At 35.6% G+C, this 27,999-nt stretch overlaps 1 protein-coding gene across 1 annotated transcript; it reads right to left on the bottom strand.

The window, feature by feature from the left end:
* Positions 1-43: 43 nt before the first annotated feature.
* Positions 44-26,519, bottom strand: LOC132172184 (piezo-type mechanosensitive ion channel component). Its single transcript, XM_059583632.2, has 21 exons — positions 26,150-26,519; positions 25,136-25,216; positions 24,458-24,617; positions 24,194-24,351; positions 21,754-21,910; positions 21,441-21,627; positions 18,700-18,815; positions 16,074-16,158; positions 15,000-15,215; positions 14,734-14,911; positions 13,047-13,175; positions 12,687-12,860; positions 12,286-12,516; positions 10,247-11,797; positions 7,294-9,797; positions 6,320-6,715; positions 3,679-3,837; positions 1,889-2,398; positions 1,051-1,195; positions 789-933; positions 44-508 (listed from the first exon to the last, which is right to left on the bottom strand). The coding sequence occupies exons 1-21, from the start codon at positions 26,196-26,198 to the stop codon at positions 373-375; spliced, it is 7,467 nt and encodes a 2,488-aa protein (XP_059439615.2). The 5' UTR covers positions 26,199-26,519; the 3' UTR covers positions 44-372.
* Between the last annotated feature and the right edge of the window lie 1,480 nt (positions 26,520-27,999).

Raw genomic sequence — 27,999 nt, 5'->3', positions numbered from 1 at the left:
GCGCGCGCGCACACAAGTGCGAGCGCGTGTACAGAGAGAGAGAGAGAGAAACTTGAAGTAATTTTTTTTCCTAATTAGTATGGTTCTATCTGATTTTGTTGAATAGAATTCCAGATGCACATACGTAGCACAAATACATAGGGAAATTTAGAGCACAAGATGCCGGAATGCCGGTATGATAAACATCTAGAATTCAGTAACCAAAATTAAAGGAGATTTAGTATGGCCAGAGAGCTTCTCAGGAGCGCAAGAGAAGAATTGTGATTGGTTGTATCCTACCAATATAAATGAATGCTAGTTAGTACCTTCTTCTGCTATACCTAGGTGTGAGAAGTTGTTGGGAAGTGAAGGCAGCATTTGCATTGGATTCTTCTACTCAGTTTTGGTGTACTCAAGCAGCATGTGTGGTGACCTATAAATCTTCACCAGCGTCCAGTAAAGTACCTCTTCTACTCCAAGCTCACCCTCTGCTCTTGCAGCATATATATCCTCACATAGGGCTATCAACCTACATCAGAAGAAATTGAAAATGGGCTTACTACAAAGCAGTCACAAGATACTTCTCCCACCTCTGCCCTAGCCATCTTTTTATGGATAAGGGATTAACGAGAGGGGGGAAAACTGACAAATCCCAACTTCAAAGAGAGCATAAGAACATCAAGTAAGCAAATCATCATTTTTTCATCTGCCAACGATGAAATTGACCATTGTGGCAGAGAAAAGCGAGCACAGATTATAATGAAAGTGAGGCATCATTAATTGGAGAATGGTACATAAGAATGTTTTACCTGTCGCAGGAAGGAAGGTTCTCATAGGGGATTCTCATTCTTAAGTCAGAGCATTGAAGTCTGATAAAACGGCCAACTGCAAGAACAAAGGTTATGTACAGCCCCCATATGCTGAACTTGCTGAGAGTGTCACCAATAATACCTTCTGAAATAGTATGGCAGTATTAACAATACATCAATAAAAGAAAAAAAAAAAAAAAAGCACAAAAAAATACAATAAAACCAATATTTGAACTGATATAAAAATCCTTAAAAAACTTACGCGGCGGTGTTTCCTCAGATATTATGATGGCCATGGGTCCTGTCAAACGTCCACATCCGGTAACATTCGAAGAATTCACATCATGGAAGGACCACCATTCATTATCCACACGATTTATAACAAGATCCGCACTAACAGAAATTTCCTGTAAATTGTTTGCGTTTTAGTTATCTTGCAAAATATCTGTTTCCAAGGTCTGAATAAACAGTATATGTGATCATTTAAAGGACAGAGTAACTGAGGCCCTGACCCAACAGCCCCTGCGCTGAACAGAAACTTTAAAGGAAATTCCTAAAAAGTTGGACAATAATATAATTAAATTTGGAAGTCTAACCAAAGGCTCATATTTCATCTTAAAATCCTAATAAAAGCCATGGCTGAGAAGGCCTTGTTCTTCGTTCATTTTTTACTACCATGATGGATATTTGAAATTTTACGAAACAAGGGAGGAGGAGAAGCAAAAATGGCTAAGAAGTATGGGAAGGCCCAAAACAAAGTAAGGGGCATTTGATTATGGAGAAGAGAGAGTGGAGTATTGTTTAAAAAAAGAAAAAATAATTAAATGAAAGATAAGCTCTGATATCATTCAAAAGATTTTACCACTATAGTTATAGATTAACAGTTATTACATATGCAAAATACTGTTAGAAAATTAATTAAATGAATAAATTTATTATTTTTTATCAGTTTAAGCTTTTGGGATAAGTGGTGATTTAACATGGTATCAACGTTAAAGGTCTTAAGTCGAACTTTAGAGGAGTAATTTCAAAACGCGTGGAAATTTAGAGGGGTTTTCTGAAGTTTTTCCTAAAATTAAAAATAAAAAGGTGTGGCATACCTCTTGTTCCAAAGGTCTGATATCACCAGAACCAGTAACACGGAAGTATCTTGGATATAAATTATATATCCTAAAGCTGTTCATAGAGCCATTGAGAACTTTTTGAACGTCTGATTTTTTTGGAAGATATGGAGGATCAATAGTTCTTTCATATTTCACAACTTCCTTGCCCTTTGGCCTGTCCCTGGTAAGTACCCAAGTAAAAATAATATCCATGTCCATCTCCCAGTCAAGGGACTGAATGAATCTCGTCTGAACCACATTGGGGACAAGCCACAATATACTGGCATCAGCTTGGCAGCATATCAACTGGATATCATTCTCATTATATGTGTCCAAAACACCTCTGGGATCAAGATTAATATCAGCATTGAGCTTATCCCATTGGAGTCTTTCACAAAGAGTAGTTTGGTACAAGGTCAACCTTCCACTCGCTGTTTTAATATCAACCTGAACATTGGCATCTTTAACAGGGTTGGCAATGTTTGTCGGGTTACCACTGCTATACATCTGTAAGGAGAAACGAAAAGTACATGCACAATTAGAATAGATGGTGATGAAGAGAGGATCATGCTTACCCCTTATTGACATTATATTCTAGACAATGCAACGACTCTTTTGAGGGAGAAACTCCCTTGTAATTTACCAGGGCCTTTAAGATGATTGCTTCTGCTTAACTTCATCTAAATGAAGAGTTAAAGGAAGCCAGCAGATAGATGTACTCTGATCTTGAATAAGTTATATCTCTAAGGATCTGCACTGCTGTCCATAGACAGGAAAATTGAGAAGATAGTTTCTATCCATGGAAGAATCTGTAGATACAAAGGAATTTCAAGGGTTCATACACTCTCAGGGTCTTCTCTGGTGTTTAAACCACATTCTCTAGGCTTTTTCCCTCTCTCGTCTCTTTTTTTTTCATCAAATTATTCCTTTCCCTTTTTCTTTTATTTACTTATGAATTCTCCTCCTCTTTGTAAAGTCTAAATTTTTTCCACAAGACTCCCCCCTCTCTCCTTTCCTCTTTGCACATGGCAGACATGCATCCATTCAAGCAAGATCCTCTTTGTGTTAGTCTTGATTGTTTTATAAGTTTGGATACCGAATGTAATTGTAGAAATAAAAAAGCAATATAACAAAAGCTCTTTAAGAGTATTCTGAAATTGAAGTGAGTGGGGATTGACATAATTATTACATATATACTAAAAAAAAAAAGATAATTATCTTCTGCATTTTACTTGTTCTTAGTCATTTAAAACATCTTAAACAAAGTTGGTGTTCATAATAGGTTCTACCCATCTAATATATCCAGCAATATAGATTCAGAAGCAATTTGTCGCAGATTCTGAAATGTTATTCAGCCCAATCAAGATCTAGAAGCACAAGTAATTACCTTTCTGCATTTTCTTTCAGTATTCATTAATGATGGGTAATAAAAAAAATCATAGAAACTCAACCTATGAATAGAATAAAGAGTCATACAATCAAGCATCTCTGTAAGACACTTATGAGTAGAATTTCCAAGCATATTAAAGCTTTGAAGTACTAAAACTTTTTATTATCATGAAATCTTTCCAGAAGAGTTTCTAAAATTCAATATCTTTTTTAAGGGATTCCTCCTAAAGCTCATATACACTTCTTTTTAATCTCAACGTCATTAGTAATTAAGACCGTCAACTGCTTTATAAAGCTCCAACTATTTTTGTTCCTAAATGCTATGAATCTTCCAAACAGAAGTTTAGGACACATTTAATATTATTTATCGACAAGCTTCTGCTTTGGAAGTTGCTTACCAGCATAGGAGCCCAGATAACGCAGATTAATATGAAGAACAGACATATCCCATTACAACATTTGGTCATTTTTGTTTGCTTCTCTCCTTGTTTGTGCGTAGCTCTATTCAAGACTGCATCACATTTGACAAGGTACAAGCTTGCATGTATGTCCTCCAACTAAGAAGAAAGCCATTCTTTAGTTTCAGCTATAAGCTATTACTAGAAAAGATATACCCAACAAACGGTTAATTATTAATTAAAAGACACGATAATTGAATAACAAATGACAGGTATGCAGATTACATATGACAAAGCTACAGTAGGCAGAGTTATACGGTGAAGCTGAAACGTAAAAGCATTGTTCATGAGCTCACCAAGAAATTTAATCATGCCGAATACATTATCGATTATCAAGTTATAAAAATTGGCTACTGCCAAAGAGATCTAACCACATGATCTCACATCAATAATCCATTTTGATGCGGAGCACCAAATACGAGCCATAGATTACATGAGCTGGATCATTATTGGGCTTCAATGGGCTTTTATTTAGTTGCATTGTTTTTTTATTATTTATTTTCAGATGGGTTGTATTAGTTTCATTTGGACTATATTTATTTTCATTTTGACTTTATGTTATTTTAGCGGGCCATTAGCCCAAGTACCACTAGGGTTAGGGTTAGGGTTTAGTCTTAAGTTTATTTGAACAGAATTTTCTTTTGTATTTGCAGCTTTTGATAAATAATTTTATGGACATGGACAAGTAAATTTAGTTTCTAAACTTAAGGTATCTTTGTCATTTCACGTTCTTTTAATGATTTTGACTAAATGCAGGATTTTTTGTAAAGAAAATATTAGTTCAAGAAGAATGGTCGTTTAGGGGGAGAAAAGGTAATTAACCCAAAAAAACTATTTAATGGTAGTCATGCAGGGAATTTAGAAGAACTTGGTCACCCTGCTGAGGATAAAAATCATAGGTTCATACAAAAAATTAGGATGGTCAAGATAATAGGAAAACTGTGGGGCCTGCTAGAATTCCTATTGAATTTTGGAAGACCTTTGGTAATGAGATGTTGGATGCTTGACTTATTTTTTCAGAAGATCTTGAGTGCAAACAAAAATGATTGATGGAGATTAAGCTTATGAGTCACCCCATGAAACTTTGGAGACAATTACTGAGCATACATTAGGACATGAAACAACAGAATTGGCCATCAATTTGGCTTTTTGCTAGGACGATGTACTAGAGAAGTTATTTTCTTACATAGGTGTCCAATGGAGACATGTAAAGAAATGAGTAAAGATCTCATATATAGTTTTCTTCAATCTAGAGAAAGCATATGATAGAGGTCCTGATGAGGTAATGGTTGGTTCTGGGGAAAAAAAAAAGTTTCTTTGAAGTATTAATGTGGTTAAGGATATATATATATATATATATATATATATATATATATATATATATATATGACACAGCTTTAACTAATATGAGAACAAGTAGAGGTATCAGTAGAAAATATGTTTACAGCAACGACCAAGATTAATTTTGTACGAGTCACATCTTCATAAAATAAGAACAGTTGTGATGGATGGAGGAATAGTAAAAAGTGAATGAGCAGAATGTTGATAGTATGGGAATCATATTTACTAAAATAATCATGTCTTATTACAATAGGGAAAATTCTATAGGAATTATAAAAACAGTTATGCCCTATGGTACAGAATATTCAAAATACGGATGTTCAAGATGGATGAGCAGGAATACTAAGTGAACGACTTTTATTAAAATGTTTTTATTACTCATCAAAAAAAAAGAAATCATTCATTCAAACGTAGGGGTGGCCCCTATTGAGGAAAAGATGATGAAAAGTTGCTTAAGATGATTTGGTAATGTGCAATGTAGACTGATTAATACACCATGGGAAAGAGTGATTTAATTCAAGTTGAAAGAGTGAGAAGAGTAGAGAGGCCTCTAGTAGAACATGGGCAAAAGTAATTAAAAAAAAAAAACATATATATAGGGGAGCCACAAAGAGTATACAATTTTAAATAGGAGAGAATGGTGAAAAAGAATACATGTGGCCGACACCAATTTATTGATGAGGGCCTATACCCAGCCCCAATTTAATTAGGATTGGACTTAATTGAATTTAGTTAAGTTGTTTTTGGTCAGTCTTGTTAAAATTATCCAGATGTGATCCAATGAAAGTTCGTTAACTACCATTCAATTTGACACAAGCGGAATAGATATGCTTCACAAGAAACATAAGGAGAAACAGTCAAGGAGAGATAAAAGGAGCATAGAGTAGATAACAAAGATAAAAGCACTCTCCATCTTCCACATCTAGCAAGATATCTACCATGACATTGGAAGCAATCGCATGGTATTTTGCCATAGGCATTCCTCTGGCTAAAATAGTTGGCTTGATTTCATGGTTCTAATCTTCCGATAAATATTAATACACTAATAGAATTCAGCATTTTTTTTATTTTTTTTATTTTTTTTATTTTTTGTCCTCTCTACAATGATGATAATGATAATGACAATAACAATGATAATGATGATAAAAGACTAATTGTAATGATTATACAAAAGGTAATCAATGGTACTATAGTTTCAAAGGTTAGGGGAATGTTAAGGATATGTATTTCAAGGACTCACCTTCAGCCAGTCATACATGGTCAAAGATGTTGTTGTGCACGACCAGTCAAGTACACATCGCAATTCATATAAGAAGGGAAGAGCACGATAAAGTCTATAGCCTAAGTAATTAATTCGGGAAATTTCACTGGTCAAGAATTGCCGATACAAGGTGCTTTTGTGAGGAATCCCATATCGAATTTGTATAGCCTGCAGAGCTAAAGATATGGCTTTAGCAAGATATATAGCACGAAGTGCTAACCCTGCAGCATGTTGTTGGGAAGGCTCCATGTGCCAAGCATACTCTGTAACTGAATACGTGAAGAGGATGAGGTTGAAAAGGTAGAAAACAACTTTTCCCGTTGCGAGGGAACAGAGGTAAATTATGCGATCAAGCACGATCATGAAAAAGATAATCTGCAGGGAATACGCATTCAACCTAGTTAGGAAGCTAACATGCATATCCCAGCCATATTACCCATACAAAATGCAAAGGACTAATTATTAATCTGACATACTTCTCCCAAGTAAACAAAGTAGCAAGGGGTCCCTAAATTTATATCCTTTTGATAAGTAAAATTCATTCAAAGGGGGGGAGGGGGAGCATCCCCTAGTAAATGGGATGTATACAGAGATATGCAAAAGAAAAGAAGAAAGATCCCAAATTATACTTTAAAATTCCTATAAAAAATAGATTATTTGGGTCAGAAATACACATGGAAGATATTCAAACTATCGTTCTTTTAGAAATGACACAAGTTAATCAAGTCAGAAAGCTGACAAAGTTTGGGATAAGAATTTCCGGTTGACAAAATTTCCAACTTAGTTTTTTATGGTTTTCATGATTGTTGTCCCATTTCTCAGACCCAAGAAATGAGTCAAAGTGATATGGACATCAGTTGACACAAAGGAGTTCAAATTTGCAACTCTTCAAAAAGTTGATTTCAATAAAGCAATGGTACAGAACAACGAAAGAAACATATCACTAGACTTACCATTAAGATAAATACGAACTCTTTCGGAAACTGATCCTCAAGCTGATACACATCGAGAAATTCGCTATTATTCTTTATGACTGATTGGTAGAAAATTGCAACTAGAAAAAATACAGTCAAATCTGCACCAAATATGTAGGCATACAGATCAACTTCTCTTTTGCCTCCCCCGATTACAGAGAGTATAGGGTAAGGGAATCCCATTTCTTCAAGAAACCCAGCATGCTGTGCTTCAAGAATCTCCTTTGCCACATCAGTTGCTGGAGTAAGTGACTTGTACCATTCTGCTGAAGCACACTCCGTTAAAGGGGATGCATATACAACCTCAAAAACAAGCAACGCCATATTTGGGGTTTCTTGGCTTTTTTCAATGCTTTGAACATGAACCCTACTAGCAAAAGGGCAGAGGTTAGGGTTTTTTTCTCTGCATCTTTCATTATGGACAATTCTTAGCAATTGGTTTATTCCAGACTCAATCCTCTCTGGTTGAATCCCATCCTCTGGCCAGGATTTGACATCCATAGACACCTGGACAAAGTAAGGAGGAGATTCTGCTCCGTGTGTCAATGCTTTCCAGAACCTAAAAAAGCTTCTGATTATCAATTTTACTGTATTTGCAATCAGCTGTAGCAGCCCCAATGTGCTCTCTTGCGAGCTATAATTCCCAAGATCCTCTTTTCTATAGAGAGCATTCTTCTTAAAGAAATTGAAGTCTGTAGAAGACATCAATTCACCATCTTTTGCAGTTATAGAGCTCTGTATGAGGGTAAATAAGTAGACAAGAAAAAAAGGTAAAGAACTGACAACAAAGGACGACCTGATTTTATGAGCAGGGAATCCCAACTCACGAAGTAGGTCTGAGTCAATACTTAACCGACAGTGCTGGATGATAATTTGGTACAGATACTGAAGCAAAATATAAACTTCTGTGTAGATTAGCATGATAACCCAGAAGATGTAACTTGGGCCGGTACTTACACATAGAGCATACAAGAATAGAGCTGCAAGATACACCATAGAAAGCAAACTGAAGTTCCACAAGAAGACAAGAACAAAGCAACAATAACACACAACATCATTGTTGGATCTCATTTGGGACCATATGTGACGAAAGATCCTTCCTAACTGCAGACTTGCAGCATCAAAACTTTGATCAGACTGCAGAGAAGATGAGCGATCCATAGATTCCATACACAAGTACCCCATTTTTTGGCTCTCCATCTCATCATATACTCCATTCTCTGCAAACATGTTCTCTTTCATACCTGAATCTTCTTGTTCTATGTTCAAGAAACTCGCAAGGTTGTTGACTGCCTGATTTCCAATAGATTGTACTTGGGAAACACCATCACCTATCATCTGTACTGCCGATGTTAATAGGTTTTCCTTTGCTTGGCTTTTGTCTTTCTCTTTCTTGTCTAAATCAAAAAATGCACTATCAGAAACATCCAATTCAACTTCAGTGATCTCACAATGAAGAGATCCCACTGAATGCTTTGTAGACTCAGCTGCTGATGGACTTTCTGCAGTCATACTAGGAGCAGATTCATGCAATTCAAAAGGGAATAATGACTCCTCTCTGATAATCTGTTCTTGTTTCCCGAGAATTAGTTCCTTATCAGGGGTCCCAGCTTCATTATTTGAAGTAATAGAAGTACTCCTTCTCCTTAGGCCTTCACTGCAAGGAGAAGTGACGTTGCAATTGGCAGTTGACCCCACGCTGTGAAGCTGGATTTGCAAGTTGAGCATCTCAGATTTCATCTTCTCCACTTGCAAGTTACGCTGGTGTTTCTTCTCTTCAGATTCACGAATATGCTGTAACTGAGCAGTTTTCCATGCAGCTTTCTTTTCTTGCTCATGCACAATGGCACCAATTTGCTCTGCTTCAAGATATCGAGACACGTAATCAAACTCTTGGGAGGAAAACATATATGACTGAAGTGCCACAAGCATAAATATGATAATTTCAACTAGGGCAGATCTTGCAGTAATCCGGAATCCATAATCATATTTATAAAATCCAATCATTTCATAAATGTAATCCACTGTCTCACAATTCCCAGGACAAAATTCTCCCACAAAAGGAGATTGATACGCAAGAGAAAGAACAATAAGAACAAGGTTGTATATGCGCAAGAACTTGAATATCTTGTTCTTCTTCTTCAGTATTTCAAGTCTCATTCGAAAGAAAATCAGTGCGAAAGCAAGATAACCAAGGTGCAGAATGTCATACTCGAGGGTTCCAGTAATCAATATCAATGCAAGCACAAGATCCAATAGATGACAATAGCAGTAAAGCCTCAGGTAGTCAAGAAATGTCCACATGCTTTTAGTTTCAAAAGATAGATCTCTCCAAACAAATGCGTTTTTACGTTGAGATATCATCTGGCGAGATGTCGATGACCCTGAGAAACTGGACAAGCGATCAGCACGAAGTTTGAAACAAGCAAGCATGAAGACAACAAAGTAGCTGATAAGCATTCGAGGATCATCAACAATAAGTCCTGAAGAAAATGTTAACGGATAAAGATTAATGGCTTAAACTGCATAGAGAACAAGAGATGAAAATGGAAAACAAATAAATTTAAAATCATCAAAAAATCATTTGGTATGGCTCAGGACATGGTCCAAGACTTCAGCCAAATTGAAGGAACCAATAAAATGGTTGCAGTTTGATGGAAGAAAAAACTATAAAAGCTCTTCAAAGTCCATATCAAACATCTCTAACGCATTTCTTTCAGATGCAGAAAAAGGTACAAAAAAAGAAGAAACACTATTCTTACAGACAGCAAGAAGATTAAAAGTTAGCCAGAGACTGAATAGCTAGAGCATCTGAACATTTAGGCGTTCTCAGAAGATAAAATTTATTCATTATACCAGCATATTTCATGGATACACAAATAAGATAAATAGCCAACTAATCAGCAATTATAACATGCCAAGAAAGTAATACCCAACCAACAGTTCTTGCAATACTGGAAATTTAGAGTCGAGCTTCTCCAGCAGTCATGGCATTGTACATCAGTCTCACTTGGACTATGTTGGTTCAAAGGCCACATGTTCTTCCAGATGGCAAAGTACTCAAGAATAAGAATAGAAGCGAACAAGAACACTAACACGGGCCACAATTTACGAATAATGTGCCGATCCAGAAGGATGCAAGCAGCAAGCAGTGCAATATATAGCATAGAGATGGCGTTCAACAAAGCAAAGCTGGCAAGAAGCAAGGCAAACATATTTATCTCAAGACCAAAGAGATTAAACAAATTCTCCATCCAAAACTTCAAATATATTTTCAAAAGAGTCCTCTGTGTTTCAAATCTCTCCTTTCTCAATGCAAGAATCCTCTTCTTGTCCCACTTATGACTCTCCCTGGTGCTTCCCCAGATATAGCCAAATGAATATTTACTAGCACTTGCACCCTCAGAGCCTGCTGCTTTAGAGGATACGGGATGAGATGCTTGAGACAGACCAGAGGTGAAATATGGCTGTGAGTTGCTTTTCACCCCCTCTTGTTTTACAGACAGTGCGCCAGAATCTGACAATTGCTTATTGTCCTCATTAGAAAGGGTAACACCAACTGAGACATCCTCTTCTGAAACAAACAAGGGACAAGGCTCTTCCCACTGCCCTTTGTTTAGAATAAGACTTGGCATTTTCTCCCACCAATGGAAGACATTGTACTGAAGAGTACATGCAGCAATCACCAGAACTTTTCCCCTCAAGCCTGATTCTATTCCCCAAAAGCCCTGCTTAAATACAGAGAAACCTAAAAAAAGGGATAGATTGGAGTGTTTCTGTCCAGGAAACATCCCTCCCTGTTCACCCCACATCTGAAAGAGATATTCAGCTGTCACTAGAAATCCAGTGTAAACTAAGAATAATTTGGATGGGACCCGGGAATGTTTAGGTAAAGTTGAACAGATGACAAGGCCAAGTAGATACAGAAAACCAAGTGCACTAATTGGGGATAAAGATGCATAGAACAAAGCAATAAACATGATCTTCTGGCTATGCCAAATAAGAATGCGTTTGAAAAACCCAAGTGCTCCAGAGTCCAGTCGATTCGAATCATCTGACCTGTTATACTTACTCTGCCTCCTTTCATAGCTATAAAGTTGCATCACAATCAAGACTGCCAGAGATTCCCAAACATTTTCCAACGATGAAGCTTCCGGGTTATAGCCCAAATAAAAATAGAGATCTATCAACCTGGACAGCCACATCTCAAATCTGGAGAAACTGCTCAAGCTATAGATAAAGATAAACACCATGATTGAATATGCTTTTAATGGAAACCATAGCTGCCTTTTCGTCCTCTCAACAAGTTGTCTTCCAATTATCCAAACAAGGAGAAGGAATATGTACCCAAATGATATGTGATTGGGTCTCACCAGGTACACCGTGAGGAGAATAGTTATGAAAGCAATGTAGGTTCCACATGATCTATACATAGATAGAAATTTCTGCCCAATTGCACTGAGGAATGATGCTATCCTTCTTTCTGGAAAAAAGACATAACATATGAGTGCATAACACTGAAAACAGAAGTGACAGCAATAGTACTAGCAGTCATATTAAAAATTTCCTAGACCCAGCAGTCCACATAAACTGGATTTAGATATTGCTGTCTTTTAAAACTACATAGAATATGCAACTGATCATAGTTTTCCTATAATCTCATCCAAGAATTTGAATCTGCAATCTCATAGAAGGTTGACATCAGGCTGAGAGCTGTCCCTGAAATGATCTCAAAAAGTGATTGATCGTACTTTAATTCATACACCCATCAACAAATAGTTTGGATAAGGCTGATTGGATCCGACTCTGGTTCATCAAACTTTTATCTAGATTATCACCATAATCAATTGACGCATCCAAAAGAATGCAATTATCAAATAAGTATGTGACCAGTGTATCACTAAAAACATCTAAGAGTATCTATATTGGAAACGTTATTCACAAAAGATTAAGCCAAGAAAAAAATTGTACCATAAGAAGGGTTATATTGGCTGTATTTTGTAGTTGAGGAATAAACTGACAACAGAACCGATTTGTTCAGACCAGCTTTCAAGATGCTAAATCCAATAGGGAGGCTTGGGGTGTGCTGCACAATTGCTGAGAATGAAAATAGCATCTCAAAACCATGGTTATGGATTGCACAGAAGCAAGCAAGCAAAGCTACTTCCAAGAAATCCCAGGAACTGTCATATTCAAGCAGACCTGCATCAATTCACATAAAAATGGAATGCTTAATTTTTGTTTTTGTTCCAATACTGAAATTTGACATAATAGTACCAAAACTAAAACTCCAATACAGAAAATAATTGACCACAACCATGTCCACTTGAAAGATAACAACTCAAAATGAACCAGTTAAAACAAATGCGTACCTAACTGCGATAGAACTTCCATACTAAAAGAGCCTTTTCGCTCCAAACTATTAGAAACCAAATCAATCTGAAGAATGTACAATAGTGCAAAGTGAGCCTCACATAAAAGAATCAGAGACTGGCGTATATTTCTGCTGCTGTTGTGGCTCAAAAGATATATCAGAAAGAATATCACTGAAAAACAGATCGAACATAACACATATCAGCAAACTGCCACAACCACAAACACATGCCATATCAATCCACTTTTATGCAGTTAAGATTGACAAACAAAAGGCATTATGCAATAATTCAATTTCATGAATAATATAGACTGATTACTTATTAACAAAAAATTAAGAATGAGTTGAGAAAACATACTATATACAGCATGGATGAAACCAGGTTTCATGGCAATGAGGAATATCAGTGACAGCATTATAGCCCGAGAGCATTTGCGCAGTCCCCACGCAATTGTGGCAACAATCAATACCTTCGTCTCTTCCTCTACTGCGATTAAAGAATGCGAAGACAAAATCAGATAGATGGAAGTGAAGTATATTCCAAATACAGAATATCAGTGTATCAAGTCTAAGCAAAACTGGATTAAGAATACAGAATTGAAACATTCCAGAAAGAAAAAAATGGGATGCCATAATACAAAATCTGGAGAACTGAAGTACCTCTTTACAAATAAGTCAGGAACCATGAGAAATCAAACAACACAGCAGAAAGACAACTAAAATTTATCATCAGAATGACATCAGCATCACATAAATTATCTTCTCCATGGTTTCATATAAGCTCTAAAAAGCTACCATGGGAAAGGTTGCAAGATTAAAATCTGCAAATGCTTGTCATGTCGGGCAACATAATAAGCTTTGGTTATTAACAATGACATCTTTAAAACATAGCCTAATAATTGGGGGAGATATACTCTTGAAAATGCATAGAACAAAAACGGTACATAGATTTGCATCTACTACCATGGTATATGTTAGAATATTAATAAAATGATTAAATTTACCATTTCCTATTAGCTTAAGCTTTTGGGATGAGTAATGATTTAACATGATATCAGAGCCAAAGTCTTAAGTTCGAACCCTCGCTCTACAATTTATCCCAATTTCAGTTAAATATTTTATGTGTTGGGCCTCACTTATTGTGGGGAAGTTTGAGCTCACACATGCGGAAGAATATTAGAATATTAACTAAATGATTAAATTCTTCATTTCCTATTAGCTTAAGCATTTTGGATGAATGGCGATTTAACATTATATAAGCAAAGATGCCAAAGAAAAGGTGAGTAAAAATTCAATACATAAGGGTACAAATCTGATCTTACAAGTCCTGAAAAACAAAACTCACAAAATTGACACCATAAGTAACAAAATGAGAAACCAATGAGTGGATCTGTAAATCAATACAGCAAAACATGTGGAGCAACATCACTCAACGAGAAGCCAAAGACTTCACCTACAAAGACTGATATGGTTGAAGTTGAAAGCCGTGAAAGGACAAGGCAGACCAAAACAGATACGGATTGAGATGGTCTAGGAAAACTCAATGGACCGGCCATGTGTTTGATATGACCTTAGAGAGATGATGGAAAAACAAGATTTGTGTATCCAACCCCAAATTATTAGGAAAATATTTAGAGACGTATCAAGCTAACAAACAAAAAGGAAACAAACGTATCGACCTTTTTTTAAAAAAAAAAAAGGTATTTAATTTAAAACACACACACACAAAAAAAAAGAAAAAAAAAATAATAATAAAAAAATAAAGGGTGAAGCAAGCGGGACTATTAATCATTCAGTTACTTACCAAAAAATATTAATGATTCAGTTAACCAGTGTCATTGTTATTGTATTTGATTTTTTATTTCCCTTTTATTTTAATAAGAATTTTATTATATTTGAAGCAATCACAAAACTTTCATATCTTACAAAGAAATACAGACTACACTATAAACCAGAGACACACATGCTACACTTCAAACCTTCCCACAAGTTTGCAAAACACATGCTGCATTACAAACCTTCCTGACAACATTGGATTTAATTACCTTCCACTGTAGAGTTCTCATCTGAAGATTGCCCATGTTCATCAGACAAGTAAAGGAAAACGGAATTGTTCACTAGATTACCCAAGGCAACTAAAATTCCAAGACAAAATTGTGCAAGCAGATAGAACCCAGGTATTGGATAATGCCACAACCCAACCATCTCCCAAATTTCCATGTCCTGTATATGCATTCCAGCAATAACTTTACTATTTGATACTAACATAGAATAATAAGCAGAAAAAATTCATTCCAAAAGAGAGGACTACCTTTCCAAGTTTCCGATTCAAGAAAGCGAATGCTACATTGAAAATGTATGTGCTAACAGCCCACAAGAGAATGAAGACAAGAAGCAGCCCATTCAACCGGTGCAAACGGAATAAGGAGGGGAAGCCATATACGATGTAGCCAACATATGCAAGTAATCCAAATGCACATAAACTGGCAAAATGGAAACTCCAGAAGGAAAGAGCAAACAAGGAGACCTGCCGAAATCACCACAGCAAGTTTATATATAAACCATTTGATATAACTAGATGCAAATGCTTGTAGAACTTAATAAGCTGACCATGCACCTTGAAGTGAGAGCATAAACAATGAAAGAAAGTTATGTACTTCCCCACCTATTAGTATAGATGGTAGCGGTTGGGTGCTGGCAGCTTTGGGTCCAAAACATTTTTTTATTGGTAAGTTACATAAACACTCGGTGGGTTTTGAACTAACAACCTCATGCTCCACCCTGTTTTTACAGCTGGAGGAGGCACTGATAGCTAGAGCTTATTGGCAGCTTTGGGCCCAAAACAGTACAGTACTCATCCCATTCAATAGGAAGCGACCAAATACAGACCCACGAGGATTCAGATTCAAGTAATTAAAGCATTTAAAGAAAATAATATCAACACAAAATCATAAAATAATTGTGAAACAAGAAACCAATTCGATTCAGGAGAATGCATTCCCGAGAAAACGTTTGTAAATATTTTCTCTTCATTGCATAAGCAGACTTTTTTGTCTCTCCCTACATACAGATGTCTACATTGTGTTTGTAACTACAACTATTTCTACTATGAGAAATAGTAGCATATTCAAGGTAAAACTAAAAGCTGACTAGCACAAGTGGAATATCTACATTGTGTTTCAAACTAAAGACATAGCAAATACCTAAGCGTCGGCTTCCTGGAACAGGACTCACAACTGCATTATTATTTATTCAAAACTAATTACATGTATGGATAGTCAGCATCTAGTGCCATGCTCATTAGGCATCAAAAATTTCATCTAGTTAGGAGAAACAAAGACTAGTTTAGAAAGCAGTTCACTTCACATTGTTCACGAATATATACCGGGAAACCATACGTGAAAAAGTTGATACTAAATGTCCGGAACACTGCTCCCCTCAATAAAACATTGGTATGCTTTACACCAGATCTGCACATTATTGAAACAATCATGTAAGCTTGAAAGCATCAGATCCTTGAATGCAATTAAGATATTCCCCAACAGAGAGTAACAGAAGAAGGCCCTCATTCAGCAAACTGACATTGAATCTAAAAAAAAAAAGAACTTTTCAACATGATAAATGATGGAAATGCAATACATCAGCACAAATAAGAAGGAAAAAAAAAATCTTGTTAGAAAAACAAAATGATCCAGATATATAGCAGTAAGTTTCCATCTATGGAACAAGTTCTTTCAACGTTTGGCACAAACTTTACAAAGCATTGGTTGGTCTTAGGTATCCAATACTATATCTATGAATATCAGATCTATAGACCTCATGAAAAACGGATTTGAATTTTTAAATAGTAAAGCTAGTCAAATTCTTATTTATGCACCAGGAAAGCTTTCTCATTAATGCAAAATTTGAGAAACAATTAACATAAAATTGAGAAGGCTAATTAAGTTTCCCTGAATTATCTATGCAGCACTTGATCAACATTGAGGGAACTGGAAAAGAGGTGACCTGATCGATTTCATGGACTTCTTTTGCAATCTCTCATCAATGAAACTCTTACAACTTTTTTTTTTTTTTTATGAATAAGCATTTTTTCGATTACCAATTACAAACAACCAGCATAACAGCCAGACTCAAACACAGAGACTACAGACCAGTCTCTTTACATCCCCAAACAAAACCAAATTAGACACAAAACCACCAAGAAAGCAACTCAACTAAAGAGAAAAGTAGAAAACTCCACTCTGCAAAACCAGAAAGCACAACATATACGAGACCAGCAGAATAAGCAAAATTCTGCAGAAACCCTCAACTCCACATCTAAACCAGTAACTTCTCCGTAATATTCCAGTTACAGCATGGCATAACTTTTTCCTCATCTCTCTGAAATCTACTCTTGCCCAAGATCCAGGTTCTCACCTCCCAAATGATGATCTTCAAGATCTGCTCTTCAGTTTTGGGAACTGAACCATGCCTTATCTCATTCCTATTCTTCCAAATAGATCGAGGACCTTAAAACTAGTCTACAGAGGTTATCATGCAAGCTCTTCTGCTTCCAACTGTTCACCCCGTAACCTTACAACATCATCCCATATAACAGGAGGGTTAACTACATTGCATCGATATATCACATTCCTCCATGTGGGGGAGCTGAAGCTGTATTCAAAAAATAAATGATCCCGGCTCCCATACCATTTTGACAAAACAAACAAGATACATTCCCTTTGAAACACCACTTAGCCAAACGATCCCCAGTGGATAAACTGTTCTTCATCACCAACTACAAAACAAAGGCCTGTTTTGGAATTGCTAAAGGGAACCAAACAATCAGCCACCAATCCACAATAGGATTTTTCTGTGTAAGTCAATCCCAAGTATCAGAACTCATGAAAACTTCCTTCTTTGAAATATTCCAGATAGGATTATCAAAGGGACCAAATTTAACATTTAGCTTCCGGGAGCCTGCTCTGAAACTTCCTTCAATTTTCAGGGACCTAGGCAAGGAAATTTCTTCCCCACGCCTCCTAAAAAGATGGGATGGCAAAGAAGTTAGTCATGATGGTGAAGGACGGCTTCCCCTAGCTCCTCTTCACAGACAAATTCCAAGAGCAGCCCTCAGAGGCTTAGATTGTCAAAAAAGGGGCACAATTTTCACATTCTTACATGCAACATCCCTAAAACAAGTACCAAATGGTAGATTTGATGTTGAGGCAGCACAGGGGGCAGTTTTTTTCTTGATAAGTAAATATAATTTAGTGAAAATTCAGAGGGAGTAAAACGAGGTATACAGGCTGTATAGGAAAGTATTCTCTCAATAACAATTTAAAAATACAGTGAATCCAAAATATCCAGTATAGTTGACGGACTTCTTCCATCTAACAACATCCAAAAGATCGGGAACCGACCAAACCAGACTTATCAAGTGCAAGCTCCTGCCCTCAATAGTCTGCCCTTTTTTTCTTTCTTTTTTTTTTTTTTATAAGTAATTGGCCATGAGGAGAAGGAGAGGAAGAGGGGAAAATTCGAATTAGTGACCTCTGCTTCTAAGGTGTGCTCCCTAGCCAATTGAGCTACCCTTTAAGAATAGTCTGCCCATTTCTTTCCCTCCATATAGTCCACATGAGACACAAAGCCACCAAATTCCAAACTTTTTTCCTGTTAATTAGGTTTCCTTCACCAACATTGAAGCAAAGCAAACAGACTTAGGCAGAACCCATTTTACACCAAATACCACAAAGATGAAGAACCATAACTCCATAGCAACTGAGCAATGTCTGCACAGTGGGAAGTTATGATAAAGTTTCTATATCAAATTAGCTAGCTGCTAGAGTAGGAATAAAAGAACAAACCTAATGGCAGACAAAAGGTCAAACACATCAGAGCTCAGACTGCGAATTAGATTCGGCAGACAGTTTTAATTTTGTAATGATTATCTTGTGAGAACTAGACAATTACAAATCAATGCAAGGAGATGGCTTGATGTTAACTAGATTTAAATTTTCCAATACTATTACCTTGATTCACGAATGAAAAATGAATGCTTCGAGGGAAGAAGTTGCTCAGTCAAGCTACTTTCTCCCGTGGACATAATATAATCCATTTCCTCCAGATCACATTTAACACAAGATAGCTGCATCAGGGGAAAGAAATAGGTAAAAAAGAAACAAACATGAACAACAAAGAGAAAAATGCAACAAAAAAAAAAAAAGGACAAAGAAAATAACATAAACACATACACACACACACACGTATATCAAAAGACGAGATAATTTTAACCATATATTGGAAGGCTTTTAATTGCATATTGTATAGGACTTGTTTGGATGGCTGCACAGATAGTAAGTTGGAACTGAACTATATTCCTGCAAGGCAAACATTTGGATGGCCAATAGCCAGATTTCACCTCATTCAGAATGACATTCACCGTAGTATCCAAATTTCCACCAAAAAAAGGAGCTCTTAACAATTTTGCCATCCATCATCTGAAATAGATACCTTGCTATGAGGGCACCTCAGGCATCTAAGTGACAGTTCTCCTTTTATTCCATACATTAAAAAAAAGACCACCTAAGCACATTACCCACAGGCATATCCAGAAATACGCAGGCTCCAATGATTTAGCTTAAAATCTGATATGAGTCAAACTTCAACTCTCTCTATCTCTTTACCTTGTCTATTTTACTTTAAATAACAGAGTTGATCATAAAGAACCACATCATGACTTCAAATATTTGTAAAGTACATCCCAACATGCCAATGGGTACATGCCTCGTTGTTCAGGCCTCAAAAGAATCAAAGATAGAGCAGAAATAGGTTCCCACATGATAACTTGGAGACTGGTTCTGTAAAGCAATCCTACAAGAAGCATCTCTAGCACCTCAAGATAACCTTTGCTAGAACCACTCATGATTGAGAGATGAATGTCTTTGCCTCATTCTTCAATTTGTTGTCTTTAGTTAGACTGAGACAGGAAGGTGAAAACAAGCTTTGGTGAGCTGCATCCAAAAGAGGATAGTTCAATGTGAAATCCTTCTACAGTGTCCTAGTTTGTAACGATGACATTCTTTTTCCTTCGAAAAATATTTGGCAGACTAAGGTCCCTTGGAGGCCAGCTTTTTTTGCTTGGTCATCGGCTCTAGGAAAGATCCTTACCATGAACAATCTAAGGAAGCGGCATATCATTGTGGTCGATAGGTACTGTACGCAAAAGAGGAATGGGGAGTCCATGGACCATCTTCTTCTCTATTGCGAGGTTGCTTGTGCCTTACGGATTTTTTTTTTTTTTTTTTTTTCAGTTGCTTTGAGCTGTCTTGGGATAAGCCTAGACAAGTAGTTGACTAGTTTGCTTGTTGGTGGACTATTGGTAGCAATCGGAGTGCTATTGTGTCAAAAATGGTGCCTTTTTGACTTTTGTGGTGTTTGTGGTGAGAAAGAAATGATAGAAGTTTTGAAGATCGCAAGAGAACATTGGAAGAGCTTAAGTCTCTTTTCTTCAATTCTCTTTATTTTTGGACAATTACATTTGTATCTCCTTTGGTGCATAGTTTTCATGATTTCTTGTTCTTTTTCCTCCTTCTAGCTAGATGTTTCTCTTGTGTGCCTAGATGCACTTTTTGCTTTTAATGATATCTTGATTACTTTTCAAAAAAAAAATTATCGATCACTTTGTTTTCTCATCAATATAAAACCCCTTTTTTTACTAATGGGGCAGAACATGATATTTTTTGAATTTAGTATGTAAATAATCAATTGTAGAGTAGAGGATGCAAGCCAGCAAGCAACTATGCCTTAGTTAAACCAAAGCCAGATATTTCCATGGTTGACCACAAAAGCTTGCGTGCATATTTCTAAAGCCAAAGAAAATTTTTCAGGGAATCTTATTAATGTACTTATAAAGCCAAAGACAGGCTCTTCCAAGCAATTTTATAATACAAGTTGCTTTAGTAAGAAACTTCCTGCTTAATTCATTGCAACGAGTAATGCTATACATCACCCTTGCATCACCCCAAAGCTAATGTGGCGTGGTCCCCTCAAAAAAAAAAAAAGAAAAAAAGAAAACCTATTTTCATGCCCCACATGTTATAGGGGACCATGCTACATCAGCTTTGAGGTGATACAAGGGTGATGTATAGACTTACTCCATTGCAACCATCAGGATTCATCAAAATGCTCTTTGGTATCCTTGTGTTACTGTTGGACCTTTATATATATATTGAGAGAGGACTGCTGTAGATGAAATACCATGACCTAAACTGTAAAAAGTTTTGCAACAAAAAAATCCAGCTTTGCAAGAACAAAAGAAAAGACCAACAATATCTTTGCTTAAGTGATCATCACTCTTGGTATCTTTCTATATTATAAATCTAAAACTATTAAATTCATGTATCAAAAAGAACTACAGAGGATCTCAAAATGTTAAGCTGAATCTTGATCAAACAATTTAAAATCTCATGGCAACACCAAAGCTCAGTTGATGCCAAAATAGTACTTGAAGACTCAATGTACAAGAGGAAATAAAAATGAAACCCGTTTATCAACAATATGGAAGAAGATCTGATCTATTTTACAAAATATGTATCTGGTGAAAATCTACATCCAGAAAAGATTCTAAGGCAACACATAGGAGAGAGTAAAACATAATGGACCTCCAAAACCTAAATTGCAGAGAAAATGAAAGTAATAAATGCAACAATGAGTATTCTGCTGCTAATTTTAACGGAGTTGAAGATCAAAGAATTGTAAAACAGATGCATACCATGATATAGAAAAGTACAAGAGAAAAGCAAGAACAAATTTCAGGCCACTCAGAATTTGCAGATACTTTGAACAGACCAATGAAATCAGCTATCCATTGAAATGTATTTGGGAACCCTATTGGGAGCTGGTACACATAAAGCAGGACAATGTTGAAGCCTGCATAGAGCTGAAGAGGCCTCCACCACCTTCAAGACCATATGTACAAATATAAGCCACAAAAGGGACAAGCAACTGACTGAGAGAGAGAGAGAGAGAGAGAGAGAGAGTAACACTATTGGCCAGTAAACATTAAAGATTCATAAAGAAAGAACCTGAAAAGCCCTAGAAAATTGCTCGTTAAAGACCAATCCACAAGACCAACACAGCTTCCAATAAAAAATGGTAGGGTAACCCATGAGGGATGGCTAATTCCCACGACCAGCTGAATGGCAGGCAACAGCAAACAGGAAGCAACCCTAAGACGAGAACCTAACTTATTCCAAAACAAAAAAGAATTCCAAATTAATTCTCAAATAAAAATTTGAAATATATTTTACTCATACAAAGAGGAAAATCAAGAATATACAATGTAATTTAATTTAGGAGGCAATGATCATGGCAACATAAATAAATAAATATGGAATACACACATGAAAGCAGCTGATTATGAACCATTATGCATTTTTTTTTTAACACTTTACAACATCAATAATGCATAGAAAAGAAAAAGGCACAACATGGACCAAGCCAAGCTCGTATTACAGATATTAGCAACTGAAATTTTCCTGATGCCAGCATTCATAATGCCAAGCCCATATTTTGTAAACATGATATCAATCAAGCAGCCAAAGAAACAGCTCTCTGCAGGATAGAACCCTACTGCTTCTCTCAAGGCACATGGTCAAAAGTTATCCTATTTGTTGAGAATGCAACTCAAATCAATAATACAACTAGGGCATATAAATATACAAAAGGTATAAGGTCATTTTAGATTTCCATATCTAAGTTTTTAAATATAAGTGGCTTGATCTTTAAATGCAAATCCGCTTTTGAATACATCTACAAAATTGAACTGGAAGAATGGTTAAAAAAATTCCCCAATAAAATGAGAGGAAAGAAATTCAAAAGACTATATCCAAGATTTCTCTGTCCAAACCACACAATTTCTGCCTTCTTAATACCTTTGAATTCTTTTAAATATATGACATTTTCACAAAGAAGTGATGACAAATATTTTAAAAACAAACCCTAAGAGGCAAAGGAGTGTTCTAGAAATTCTGGGATTCAATTCATAAGCCTGCCAGATGGCTTGTCCTGTCCCTGCAACTGGTTCAAGCAAATAAATGTCAAGATTTCATTAAAATTTCCAGACACCACCACCATAATGAAAAAAGATTCTGTAAATCCACATCTCAAGTCTGAACTCATAATTTTAGTGGGGAACCCTCATCTAATATTTGGATTTCTTTGTTCCATATCCATCATCTGTATCGTCCTCCTGAACCCCCCCTCAATATATTCCCAAAGGAAACATCTTCACAGTTTCATAGTCCTCAGAGTCATCAAACATCTAAAACACGGGTACATAATATACTGAAAGACTCAAAAGATTACTCAGTATCGAGATGACTCTGTCTTTAACAAAAAAAAAAAAAAACCCTATGAAATACTTTCTAGTGTCCTCTAAAAACACCAGGTCCAAGATCTGGAAATTGAAACCATGAAAGAGAAACAAGAACCGAATACCAAGTCTAGATAAAAAGGAATGATGTCAAGTAATCAAGTAACAACAATTTAGCCAACAGACTCCTCAAGCAACCCTTGGAGGTTCATCCCACGAGATATCTGCCAAATTAAATAGGGGAGGAAGCAAGATTCTCCAAGACACAGCCAACCCCATATGATAAGGTAGTCAAAGGGAAAAAAGATAAGTAAAAGTTTACCTTTTCCTTTGGCCTTGAAGCATGCCCATCATTTTTTAATTGAAGAAATCCTGAACAACTCGAATTAAATGACCCTACACAAACAGTGTTTGTGTTCACACCATCTCTCCCCTATCCTTTACTTTTTAAGTCTCATGCATAAGCAGAATTGAGGAACCTTCCACCCAGTATAGGAACTATTTTTGTCCAATTAAGTCCACTTCAAGGCCATAATGTCCAATAAATTACAGGCCATCATGTGTTCTCCTACAATATCACCGACTTTCTTAAAGTTTGTCCCTTGCAACAGCACATGTGTAACTCCATCCTTCAAGGCATTCACTGGTGATAGCACACATGACACAACCCCCACAGCTTATGTGTTCCCAAACTTCTCCACTTCAAGGTGCCTCCAGCTACTCACAGCTGGATTCATTTTAATTCCCAAAATCTTACTTGTCTTGCCACTAATTCAGAATCAGATATTCCCCGCTTCAGCTGCACACATTTTATGGCCATATTTCTTGACTGCTGAATATCCTATGACATCAAGCATGGCTAGTAAAATAGCAGTTAAAATATTTCCATTTTGTCTACTCAAAAAGGGAAAAAAAAAAAATTCCATTTCCACCACCACTTCAATCACCCAGAATGATTTAACCGAGAAAGCAAAACTGACGAAACTTGTGTGCAATCATGTTCAATTTACAATAATATATTTCTATTTCAGACATCAGACACCACAAATTTGCAATTAAAATGCAAAAGAATTGATAGAGAGGATTAAAAACAAACTTGAAGAACAAGCAACCTGTACAAAATATAGTGCTGTAATGAACTACTTACAAACCTAAATGTTCAACAACTGAACAGAAATGCCCCCAACAAGAAGCCTGCCATGGAACCAGACCAAATCTATTTCCGTATATACCAACTAAAGCAACAAAAACCGCTAGTAGTTGTACAATCAAGAAATAAATTACAGAGGGAGATTTCCAGGTAAGAACTCTGCATAAGCATACAACAAAGGGTAAATTATCAGTTTTTGAAGAAGAAATTAAGAACTAGAAATAAAAATTATAAAAAAAAAAAAAAAAAGAACATCAATTCTTACGTCATGAATCCAATCAGTTTTGCCCACCAAGCTTCAGCTATACTCCATTTATTTCCCTCAACGGTCCATACGACAAGAAACGTTACTTGAGAAAGAATGACAAGCAAGGAAAAGATGATAATAGGCCATAGTAACCAAAACCGCCTTCGGGAACGAAAGCCTACGAAAAAAATGTATTAGTGGTATTAGAATAATAATAATAGCATAATACACTGAATTATAGCATTCGATGTAACAGAGAGCAGCACTGTGGAGCCAAAGCTAATCAACAAAGTAAAGATTCCTCAATCAGGGGACCCTTTTTATTTATTTTTTTCTTTTTCTTTTTTCTATTTTCAATCAATAATGCAAGAAATCAAATAGCTATAGTATATTCAAGAGGAAACTAATCAATGACATGGTACGAATAAAAGCACAACTAGCAACGATATTTTATGGAAATGCCACTCTCTTGAATGCATTCCATATTTCCTTACATTCCTTATCCAGAAATGTAACCTCTATTATATCTTTCCTAATCATTCCAGTTCCTTCCTGACAAAAGCTCCTCCAAACCCACAATGCCCAACCGAGAAAAAGATTCCAAATGATAACATCATACAAGCATAATTGCATATGGCATTAAAACCATGCAAGAACAATAATAGTATAGAACTCAGACTGCATAAAGCAGCTTACCTATTTTTGATGCATTATATTGAACGAGAAGGAAAGCTATCAAATCAACTAGAGAGATCAGACTCCAGTTGATTACAGCAGCTGCAACAAAAAGGAGGGGAAAACACGTCAAATCAATACAATACTTCAGGTGAAGCAACCACACATGTGTTCTATTCACTGAAATTATGACAAAAGCAACTCGCCGACGAAGCTAAGAAAGAAATTTACATATTTATACAAATGTGTGTCTGTACATGCAACCTTTCTGTCTACAGGACAGCACCTTAAAGAAGGAAATATTGCTCTTCACTCTAAGACTATGAGACGACAATTCAAACTAGTTCCATACATAAATTTCAAAAATGGTAAGAGAGAATGGCAACTTTTATTTAATACAAATATGGTACAGATATAATTCATTTAAACTGCCATGGAAAAAATCAAAAGAGGATCATTCAAACTGCTGTAGAAAACACAACATGTTAGAATATAATTGAAATGATTAAGCCTACAATTTCCTATTAGCTTAAGCTTTTGAGATAATTTAATATCAGAGCCAGAGTCTTAAGTTTGAACCTTATTTCCATCATTCACCCCATTCAACTAAAAATTCCAAATGTTGGACCTCACTTGTTAAAGGGGAGTTTGAACTCATGTGAGGGGGAGTGTTAGAATATAATTTAAATGATTAAGTCTACCAATTTCCTATTAGCTAAAACTTTTGAGAAAAGGGGTAACTTCCTACAACAAATAAGTACCGAAGCTTGCAATTTAATTACTATATATTTTGGTTGTAATGCAATTGTATCATCTAGCTCAATTCAAGAACAAAGTAGTAATAGGACCATCCAGCTCACTCGCTCCAAATGATCTTCCTATCACAATTAAGCAGCTAAAAAACCAACAGTAATAATCGTAATAAAACTAAAAACCAAATAATACTCATATTAACAAAAATATTAATACAACAACAATACGAATAAACAAAAGTAAATAAAAAACCACAAGAACGATTGCAATTGCAAAGCATACCTGTTAGGAGCAGCAGAGGCAATACAAACCCACCAAGAAAGTTCGCCATACGAGCCTCTTTCTGCCAATACGATCACTTCAATGCCATCACCTTTTCATCAAATTTGACAAATCCGTCGATGGGTTTTCAATTTGCACCAAAAAGTCGAAAACCCATGTCCGGAAAACCCCAAATTTTCCCAGAAATTACCAATTAGAAACCACAGATGTCGGTTCACTTCTTCTCTGTTTAGGGAACGCCATCAAACAATGAAAATGAACAGAATTTAGTTGACAGGTTTATCTAAAATTACGGTAAAAAAAAATCAATAATTGTATCAAACGGGCGTCAAATACTTAATCTAATTAAACAAATCAATGTCTGTAACTACTAGTCCAAACTGAAAGTCACACATTGGATAATATGATATCGAGCTAGGCGGGTTAAATAGACGGGCAAAAATAGAGTTTAGACTTTGGGAAAAATAAGGTTACAAGTTACAACGTTTGAGCCAGGGAACACTAAAAAACTTTCACATTTGAGACGTTGCGCAACATAAATGGAGAAGAATTGCACTTTCGGCTGGAGGGTATGATGGTCAATAACAAATAATATAGTATCTTCTAGGAAAAAATATAAAAAAGCGACGGTTTAGAATATAGCCTCCAATGTTTAAAAAGTATTAAAGTAACCTCCAAACTACCCAAATGTATTAATAATGCCACTTTTTTTTTTTTTTATATTCGTATAATTCCCCTATTCTTTTAACAAATAAAATAATAGAATAATTGTAAAAAAAAAAACAATTTTTTTTAAAATACAAAAAAAACCAATGGATGAATAAATACAAAAAAAAAAAAAAATGTTTTTTTGGGATAAATAAATAATTTATGCCAACTACAGGGACTAATTTAAGCAACTACAGTGACTATTCATGTTGTATTAAAGTAAAATCAAATGTACAGTTCTTGAGATATTCCAAAAAAAAAAAAAAAAAAATTAGTCCCTGGACTCAAATTCTGTTAAAAATTGTTTTTATTCGCCGATTGATTTTATTTTAATACGACATGAAGCAATTTATAATTTAGGCAAACTACAGTGACTAATTATTTATTTATTCCAAACAATTTTTTTTTTTTTTTTTGTATTTATTCGCCCATTGGTTTTTTGTATTTTTCACTATTTTTTTTTGTTTTTTTTACAATTATTTTATTATTTTATTTGTTAAAAGAATAGGGGTATTATAGGAATATAAAAAAATGAGAGGCATTTTTGATACATTTTGGTAGTTTTAGAGGCTACTTTAGTACCTTTCGAATATTATAAGACTATATTGCAAACAACTGATAGTTTGAGGGACTTTTTTATATTTTTCCCAATCATTTATATAAGTCTAATGTGAGCCTTTAAGGAAAAAGGCCTTTTTGTTTTTCTTTTTTTTGAACAATCAATTGGTCCAATCATCCTTTTAGCTTCAGTTTTAATGAAGAATTCAAAATAAATTTCAAATTTAAATTTATATTGTTTACTTGGATCATTACAATAATAATGCTAATATTGATAATAATAATAATAATAATAATAAGCTTGATAATTGGTGGATCCAATATACACCTAATTAGGCCTCAAGCCCTAGGCCTAAAAACCTTGGGTCCTTAGCCCAATAATTATGGCCCCGTTTGCCAACAGTGCGGAACGGCACTGTAGCTAGAGCTATAGTACCATCCTTTAAAAAATAATTTTTTTAATTTATTTAAAAAAAAAAAGAAAAATATTTAAAAACTTTAAATTTTTTTTTTTTTTTTTTTTAAAAAAAACAAAAAAAAACACCCTAGCCCAAAACGGTCTCGTTTTGGGCATTAAAATTATT

The sequence above is a fragment of the Corylus avellana genome, chromosome 1 (assembly GCF_965113065.1).
Source record: "Corylus avellana chromosome 1, dhCorAvel1.hap1.2, whole genome shotgun sequence".
In the NCBI taxonomy this organism is placed as follows: domain Eukaryota; kingdom Viridiplantae; phylum Streptophyta; class Magnoliopsida; order Fagales; family Betulaceae; genus Corylus; species Corylus avellana.
The sequence above is the reverse complement of the archived record's forward strand: the minus strand, read 5'-3'. Positions and strand labels throughout refer to the sequence as shown.